At 32.5% G+C, this 9,342-nt stretch overlaps 1 protein-coding gene across 1 annotated transcript; it reads left to right on the top strand.

The window, feature by feature from the left end:
- Positions 1-2,346: 2,346 nt before the first annotated feature.
- Positions 2,347-7,317, top strand: LOC131847866 (TAF5-like RNA polymerase II p300/CBP-associated factor-associated factor 65 kDa subunit 5L). Its single transcript, XM_059197555.1, has 12 exons — positions 2,347-2,550; positions 2,640-2,794; positions 2,876-3,250; positions 3,523-3,670; positions 4,202-4,280; positions 4,359-4,500; positions 4,712-4,891; positions 5,105-5,257; positions 5,681-5,828; positions 6,189-6,357; positions 6,773-7,004; positions 7,145-7,317. Exons 1-12 carry the CDS (start codon positions 2,473-2,475, stop codon positions 7,254-7,256), a joined length of 1,971 nt encoding a protein of 656 aa, XP_059053538.1. The 5' UTR covers positions 2,347-2,472; the 3' UTR covers positions 7,257-7,317.
- The last annotated feature ends 2,025 nt before the right edge of the window (positions 7,318-9,342 follow it).

The raw sequence follows: 9,342 nt of genomic DNA, 5'->3' as shown, positions 1-9,342 counted from the left end.
CTATTTTGTCGTATAAATTATTTTGTTACATTGTAGGTCGACATTCGACATATTAATATTAATGAAATACGCGACCCGTCGACACCGGACGGCTAGGGCCGTGGGCGATAATAGTAGCTAGTTAAATACCAGTAAAGTTCGAGTCAGACTCGCACAGCGATGGTTCCATACAAATAAATTAGAAAAGTTTTTATTTGTTCACGGTTCACATTTTGTGTTTACAAAAACTAAAATTAACTAGACACCAGACATCAATATGATTAGAATTTACTTAACAATTTACAATTTTTTGTAAACTCTCAAAAACTATACTAATTGGAAACATCATTGTATCTTTCTCATAGTATTTACACATATTGACGACCTCGGTGGTCTAGCGGTCTAGCACACCGCTTTACGTCCGATGGTCGCGGGTTCGATTCCTCGCACTGCACAAACATTTGTACTCATGACAGGTGTTCTTTTTTCACGGTTGATAATGGAATGGTGCACCCGCCTGCGCTAACGGTTTACGCTGGCGGGGCACCAGTGGAAGATGATAAGATGAACATGAAGTCAGGTACTCGTGAGAAATTCACCAGAATTTATCACGATGGTTTCCATGGATTGTTTGTAGCAATGAGATCATCAGTTCACATTACTAACAATCCCCTTTCCCCCCGGTCGGGGTGTTTTCTATGTATAATATATATATATATGTATTTGTATCAGTTGTCTAGTAGGTACCCATAACACAAGCTTTAGTTAGCATAACTTGGGTCTAGATGGCGCTGTGTGAATTGTCCTGAGATTATTATTATTACATATAGAAAGTGTTATCATTATAGATTCTCGCCTTCTTCGAACACATGTTTCGAACTAAGTTTTTTTTATATTAAGTTGATAACTACTCTGCGAATAATATTAGTTAAATCTTATTTTACAGAATTCTCATTTCCTCCTAGTTTGGCCGGTTAGATATATAAAACTATTCCAAATTTCTATTTGATAGCATTAACCGGACGAACGAACCCAGTACATACTTATAGTAATATCACAAGCATGTACTAATAATGTACCTATATAAGTTCTAAATTATCATCCTGAACCATAAAACGGACTTATTATAATACTCATTGATAAGTGTATTATCTCAGTTGATAAAACAAACGTAGTACTGGATGTACCTAGTTCACCCGCCTACTTACACAATTATAATTTAGTATTCTGAACACCATTATGAATAGTACTATTTCATTCTGTAGTACCGACTGGCATTAGGTTGTGAATTATGCTGAAGAGATTAAAAACAGTATCAATATGCAACTAAATGGTAGCTATTACAGAAGAACATAAGTAGGAACCCAGAATGTTTTCACTTGAACTTGAAGGTTCCATGTCCTATCTCATTTCAATGGGGATCGAAATAACAACGGTCTGGGTCATAATTCGGTTGTTTTATAAAAAAATATCAATATAACATATTGAATTATTCAATAAATGATTTGACGAAATACACATATTTAAAACCGCCAATTCGTCACCGATCCAACCGGTTTGAAATCTACCTAGTAGCTCATCTGGGATAATACATGTGACAGACCAGCTAATCATGAGCCCTAAGAATTAAAAAATAAATTAATTGGTAGATACCGTGAAAAACATAAAAAGTGCGAGATAGCATGAGTAAAGCAAAAGTAAGGTACTGCGGTTAGCTTAAATTTTTATATGGTAACATAATAAGCACTGTTTCAAGATAAATGCTGACATAAGCCATATTATATTTGAATGCCCAGTTTTCAATATACAACGGTTGATTCTTGTCAGTGACATTAGTGACATCGCAAAGGAACACTCACAAAGTATTCCCCGCCGCGTTCAAGATTTGCTATCTCACTTTGCATATTTTATTCCAATATATAACTACATTGTACATACTGTGGAAAAAATTTAATATTAATGAATTATTACTAAAATTGTACTGTCTTCTGTCAAGCTTATATAATAGTTTATTTCTTATGTTTTACTTTTTATGTTTTGTATTCAATTCATTATAAAAATGTATTCGACTGAAGGACTTGTATCCATGGTCATGAATAAAGCATTATTAAAAAAAAAAAACCTGGTTAGCACAAAGCTTCTACTGCGGATAACATCCCATAGTAGTATGAATGAGCAAGCGTGACAATGATGATCGAGCTAAGCAAGTTCGCGCTGTCAAAAACCGCTAAAGTTCGTACGTGTATCAGTCACGGTTCCGAAAAAAGAATCAATTTTCAATATCGATTATAACATTACATCACTACGATGCAGCATATGTCAATTGAGTGCTGTCAATGTCATATATTATATGACAGTAGCATAGCATGCATTGTATTTGTATATATGTTGTGGCTCATATGATTGTTTCATTATTTTGATGTTGTTGTACTTCCTAAATATTATTTTATTTACTAACTAAGGATACTGTTTATGCTAATAATTAATTAATACATGTCTGTAATTAAAAAGAGTAGAAATGATGCAATCAAAGCAGCTGTTACCTCCTACTTAGAACGTAGAAACTATCCAGTAAGTAAACCTGTTACTTATTTCATGCATTTAATAATTTACATTACTTTCCACTTCGCTTAGACTTGATATTATTTATTTAATTTTAGGATGCAGACGTTTTTAATAATACAAACTCTTTAAATCAAAGTGCCGAGCAAATGGCAGTTTCATCAATCGTTCAATGTGAATCAAGTCGCGCCAATTCTATACTATTCTCTTGTATAAACAACGACTCAGGCCAGTATGATGTACAGTATACAAAGTATGTTGAATTAATGTTTCATTACTTCATTGATTGATTCTTGAATTTTGAACTGCTAAGATAGATTTATCCAAATTTTAGGTTAGTCAACTTTATAAAAGGTGTCAAACTTGAAAAAGTTCGAAATGAGTTACTTGGATTAATAAGTCCACTACTTTGTCATCTGTATCTTGAAATGCTTCGTGGTGGACATAGCAGTGCAGCCCAGGTATTTCTTAAAAGACACTCTGCTACACTTCCACAAAAAGATTTGTCTTACCATCAGCCAATTGACGGTAATTTGCCATCTGCATTATATCGCCCAAATAGTCTGGAACAATTATTTAACTCTCTACAAAATGGAACAATCGATAATGAAACACCGGAGAAAGATTATATGAATCAGATACTGGACGATATTGGATCAATATACACCCTGCAAGAATTGGAAGCAAGGCCCTCTATAGCTGCTTTTCGGTAGGTATTTTAACACATATGTTTTATCACATTTATAAATATAGTTTATTAGAAAATTGATAATTTCACAAATATTAGCAACACAGACAGAAATTTAATAACTTATATAAAATAAAAAAAATCATCTTTAATCATCACATCAAATTATCAAGAATTGCATAATTTGTAGGAAAGATTTAAAAATTGCTTTTAGACAACACACTTGATATCTTTTTATTGTTATTATTTTGTAAGTTTTTGTTGCTCATTTAGAATTATTTTACATTCTTCAGGTCATGCAAGTATGATATCTGTTTGTCTCAAGATGCACTCAATACATTAAAGGCTTACCTGGCAAAACATGGACATGTATTATTGATACAAGTCTTGCAAACTTGGTTTCACATGGATATGGATAATGCTGGCAATAAAAAGAATTCGGTAAGATTGTCCTTATAGATTAAGTTGGCACAAAAAAGAATCTAACTTACAAAACTCATATTTTATGGTGGCATATTTGATAATACTTTTCTTGTATTTGTACTTTTTATTATGGTTACCCATTGATTACATTCAAAGGTTTGTTTACCCTTTACTACTTGTTTAACTTTACTAAACAATATATTGTGTGTAAATTTACATGTAAACAATTCTCTGTACAATTCTTTACATACTTTCCTATTTTATATATCTCTAGTCCCGGCTTCACATGGGACTGTACATGTAATATATACATATAGACCTTGCTCTTGAAAAACTCTTATCTATTTATGAAAATTTCATTAAAATCCATTGTATAGTTTAAAAGATCTAATAGACAGTGAGAACAACTTTGTTTTATACTATGTAAATATAATAGTAGCTGTAACTTGTAACTTTGTTGGCTTATCAAATACAAAAAAAGTATCCACTCTTGAAATCCAAAATAAGCTTTATTATTTTTTGCTCATAATAATCAATATGGTTTTTCAGGAGGATGATGATGATCAGTTGGATGGGGAGATGACTGTCACAGGCTTAAATTCACAAGAAAAAAATCTAGATCTAGGTGGTATGTTAATGATTTCTTATTTTGGTACATTATAAATAAACATTGTAATTTGTACTTTATGCTAATATATTTTTATAGATATATTTTCCAAATGCAATGGTCATGCAGAATATCAATCAAATGTTGATAAGGAATTAAAAGATCTTCAAGATGCAATCAAATCTGTAAGAGAATCTATGGCACCACTTAAGTTGTATAAAATAGCTGCACCTGATACTCAGTAAGTTTTACAACATTATTGATCAATATATCTAAGACTACTGTATTTAAAGAAAAAGTATATCTAGATAAACATAGTTGTCTAGTACCTATTCATAATATATGCTCTGCTAAATTTAGCATTATATAATATGTTATTATTTAAACTTGTCTATTTTTTATTTTTATTTCTATATAGGTATATTATTTGTAATTTTTCTTTTTCCTTACAGTTTAATATGTGCTAAAACAGACACCAATTGCAATATGTTATGTGGAGGCTTTAACAACTCAGAAATTAGACTGTGGGATCTTGGTCAAAATAATATTAAAAGGAAAATTAATCGCAATATTTCTGAAATAGAGTTAGCATGCTATGTGCCTCCAGAACCGTCACCGGAAGACAATACTTTGTAAGTTTAATTTCTTCATATTGAAGCTTGAAGCTAGAAATGTAAGTTTAGTTTGAATAAAATATTGTATTATTTGACTGATTTTATAGTCATCTTACTAATATTATAAACCCAAAAGTTTGTGAGTATGGATGGATAGATTACAAATGCCTGTGAACCCGCGGACACAGCTAATATAACATAATACTAAAACCTTACTATTTTTTATTCCAGACAAATTGGTGCAGGTTTGCCCCTAAGAGGCCACTCAGGCCCAATACAAGCTTTAAACATACTTTGGCAAGAGGAATTAGTTCTTTCTGCTTCACATGACAACACAATGAGAGCTTGGAGGTTGACTGATTACTCATGTGCTTCCATTTATAGGTATGGTTTCAATTTATAGATGTATACCTATTAATAAGTCCGTTGTTGAGGGGAAAAGGATAAGTGTCAACAAAGTATGATATTGTTTGATAATGGATCAAAAATGGCCTAAATTGAGGATTGAAATTGTTTTTATGACGTATTTATACTTAGTTTATCAGTGTAAAATGTAAAACATGTGACATCACTCTTGGGAGGAGTGATGTCACAAGGACAGGCATCAAAAATCGTGAAAATGGCATCACATAATTTATGGTTGGACTGTTTATTATGATGGACAGGAATGCCTTTTTTAGTTTTTGTTGTTCATACTAAAGTGGAACAATGGTTATTTTCATTATCAGTTCTACATTATTATTTAAAATGTAATTTAATTATATTTACGTTTCATGTTTCTGTTATTAATTACACTTTTTTTCTCAGGGGTCACAATTATCCAATATGGTGTATGGATGTATCAAAAAATGGCCTCTCAGTTGTTACCGGATCACATGATAAGACAGCAAAGTTATGGTCACTTGATAGGACATTTCCTATACGTGTATTTGTTGGACATATGTCTGATGTAACTGTAAGTTATTGTTATAAAACTACAGATAATTGAATTAAAAAAAGTTATACTCAGCTTCGCATTTAGAAAATATGTTTTTAATGTTACAATGGTTATAGCACTTGTGCAAGTAGACACCAGTGAAAACTTAAAGAATGACAATTAATTTAACACATTATATTATGACCAATTTGCCAGGAATTTCCCACAAGTGTGTCCAGGGGGACCATGTAGCGGCCTTTTCTAATATTGAGTGTGGTCAGTGCAGTGGGGTCATCACTCCACATTACTAACAATTCGCTACCTCCCTGCGCTTAAATTAGCGTAGACAGGTTCACTATTTCATTATCATCCACCAAAAAACAATATCTCTGTGAACAGGCCGTGAAATTTCATCCAAATGAGGCCTACATAGCGAGTGGTGGCGCGGACCGTAGTGTACGACTATGGCGCGTGTGTGACGCGCGACTCGTGCGGGTGCTTGTTGGTCACCGCGCTGCAGTTCGTGCACTTGCCTTCGCGCCCACGGGCAACTACCTCGCCAGTGCTGGTATGTGCTATTTATAATAATTAAAATGTGAATTCCAATATGAAGTCAAGAAGACCAACAACTAGACAAAAAGACAAACGGTCTAATTTCTTGCTCATTCTTCTTCTGTTAAAAATAACAGTTAATGTGTTAGATTAAAAATTTTATAGTACTGAAATTTTTGTTAGAATAAAGATTCTTTTTAATACTGCATAGCTTGATGCTTTCTAATTAATACTGCATTCCACTTTCATGACGGTATCATTAGTTGAATTGTTAAAACCCCAACCTGTAGACCACGACTACAGCTACATTGTGATAATATTGGACAATCAATGGCGTTTATCGTTAAAAATACCATGGCCTAGTTTATACCTTAATTTATAATATTACACTTGATGATAATGAAAATAAATATTTGTGTTAATTTTTACAGGAGATGATAAAAGAATAAAGGTTTGGGATTTAGCTGCATGCACATGTGTACACGAGCATAGAGGACACCATGGCAAAGTGACGGCACTTGATTGGTCCGCAGTGGGAAAGGCAAGCCTGACAAACAGAATTCTAGTAGATCATAATGACTTGACAACGGAAAATTCTCTCCTATGTTCCACAGGAATGGATGGCATTGTCAAAGTATTTTGGGATAACCAAATAAAAAATAAGTAAGTAAAATCTTATTAAGCCTCTTTTACAAAGCATGCTGCTTAGCTGCTGAAATAGATGATACTGAGATACCCTCACAATCTACTTTTTACAAAATGTACCTTAGGGTTTCACTATAATGTTATTGTTTATATTTCAGACAAGTCTCCAATCAAGATGTGCAGTCTGCTACATATAATACAAAGTGCTCATATCTTGTAGATGTACAAGTTCATCCAGATTGGGTGGTGGCAATAGGAACTAAAAGATAATTTTGATAAAACTGTTCTTATTAATTTTTTTTTTCTGACCATCAAAATTAAAACTATCTACAGTCAACCCTCCTATAACGCGGTGAGTGCGTACCGCGTTGTATGGAAACCGCGCTATAAGAAACTCGGATTTAACCATACAAACCAGGCTAATTCGTAGCGCGTTCTATGGAAACCGTCTACCGCGTTGTATGGAAACCGCGCTATAAGAGACTCAGAATAAGTACAAATCACATCATTCGTACCGCGTTATATGGAGACCAATAAATACAAAAGACAAGATAAATTATAAATTATTTTTATTGAATTGAAGAGTATGAACTCTTCAATTCAATAAAAATAAGGAAATGATGAAAAAAATGAAACAAAAACTAAACTAAAAAACTGTTTTCCAACAAAAAAAAAAGAAAGACTTTTGTAAAATGATGTAATCTTTCAACACTCATCCTCACTGTCAGATATGAGTCGCCTAACTCGCCTTCTTTTAATGGGCAAAATGTCTTCCTCACTTGGTTTATCTTCACATTGGTTTTAAGCGGCTAAGACATAAGCAGAACGTAGTTTTTCTATAGTTCACGCGACAATGTAGTCAAAAGATCACATATATATCTTTCATGTTACAGTTTCGTTAGACATACACACGCATGGCACGCTGTCGATGCGAAACTATTTAGTTAATAGAAGTGGAAGATAGCGCATGAGGAGAACCACCCACCCGTGAACCACGCTGATATAAACATATCCAGTTAAAACCATTCATTGGGTGCACGGAAAGAACTGATGGGACGTTGTTGAACGGAGACCGCGCTGTAAGAACTGCGTTATAGGAGGGCTGTCGCAATTTTAGCTCCGCGTTATATGGAAACCGCGTTCTGAGAGTACCGCGTTATAGGAGGGTTGACTGTATACTACTTTCGTTTATTTTATTTTTAAATTAGTGGCCGCACGTACCATTGTTTATTACATATGTAGTTTTATAGGGCATAGAATATATTTAAATTTGTTTCGAGACATTATTTAGTTCCAAAAAAATAAAAATGTCTATCAAACTGTTCAAATATTATGAGTTAGCAAGAGTTAATTGTTTTTTCTTACCTATACTACTATACTCTCTGCCATAGCCAGGTATTATTTCTGACTATTGATCTAATTAGATTTAATGTTACAATGGTTATAACACTTGTGCTAGTAGGCACCAGTGAAAACTTAATCAGATGATTGGTCCAGAATATGCTATAGATCATTGCACCCAGGTATTATTGCCTGAAAAATATTTCATGCTAGCATGATTTGTATTCAATACTATTATTATTCTAAAATAGGCTTATACCTACTGATTTTCACATTAATGCCAAATTGTCATTAGAAATAGAAATAGATATAATCTTTATTCAAATAAACTTAATATAAGCATGTTTGAATAGTCAAGTTTTTTTATTCTACTGCTTATTCGGAATGCAGATTCATCACAAGAAGAATAAGAAAGAAACTTGTGTGTCGCTCTTTTAAATAAATATTGATTTACTTATATTTAATTAACAAGGATTAGGCATGCGACAATCAACATAGAAACCTCTACACACTTAATCTCTGTTCAATCAGATAACATTGTCAGCGCTATGAATTTTAAGTTACATAATTTCTACACAAACATTATATTATCGTTTATTAATTCTTCAATTTTATAATAAGCTTTTTTACAAAGAAAATATTTTATAACACATTTGAATTTTTTTCTGGCAAATTGAGTACAGACTCTGGGAGTTTGTTGTAAAATTTCGCGATAAGGCAAAAATATTGTGGCTGACATATACATGTATGTAATGTATATATTTTAAATTATAAAAATTAATGAAAAATAACAACAATACATTAATTCAAAATTTTATTATCAATAACATATCCAGCTTATCATCGTTCAATGAATGGAGCATTGAGTAATCCAGAATGAGAAAACAAAAATGAATTTACAAGGTTTGTGTGTTATTCATTAATTATAACATAACTAAATTATCAGAAAACAGCCAAATATGACTGTAAATTTTTTACAGATGTTAAAAACACAAACTATATACTTATATAATAT

Source organism: Achroia grisella, unplaced genomic scaffold (genome assembly GCF_030625045.1).
Source record: "Achroia grisella isolate CSIRO2021 unplaced genomic scaffold, CSIRO_AGI_Agris_v1 utg544, whole genome shotgun sequence".
NCBI classification, from domain to species: domain Eukaryota; kingdom Metazoa; phylum Arthropoda; class Insecta; order Lepidoptera; family Pyralidae; genus Achroia; species Achroia grisella.
This window is presented reverse-complemented; position numbering and strand designations above follow the sequence as displayed.

What these genes read in the sequence shown, in the direction of transcription:
- LOC131847866 (XM_059197555.1), top strand. Translation starts at nt 2,473, where the DNA reads ATGTCTGTAATTAAAAAGAGTAGAAATGATGCAATCAAAGCAGCTGTT. An exon ending in TCACCGGAAGACAATACTTT is followed by an intron (nt 4,892 to 5,104) that starts GTAAGTTTAATT and finishes TTTTTATTCCAG; the next exon opens with ACAAATTGGTGCAGGTTTGC. An exon ending in GATAACCAAATAAAAAATAA is followed by an intron (nt 7,005 to 7,144) that starts GTAAGTAAAATC and finishes TTTATATTTCAG; the next exon opens with ACAAGTCTCCAATCAAGATG.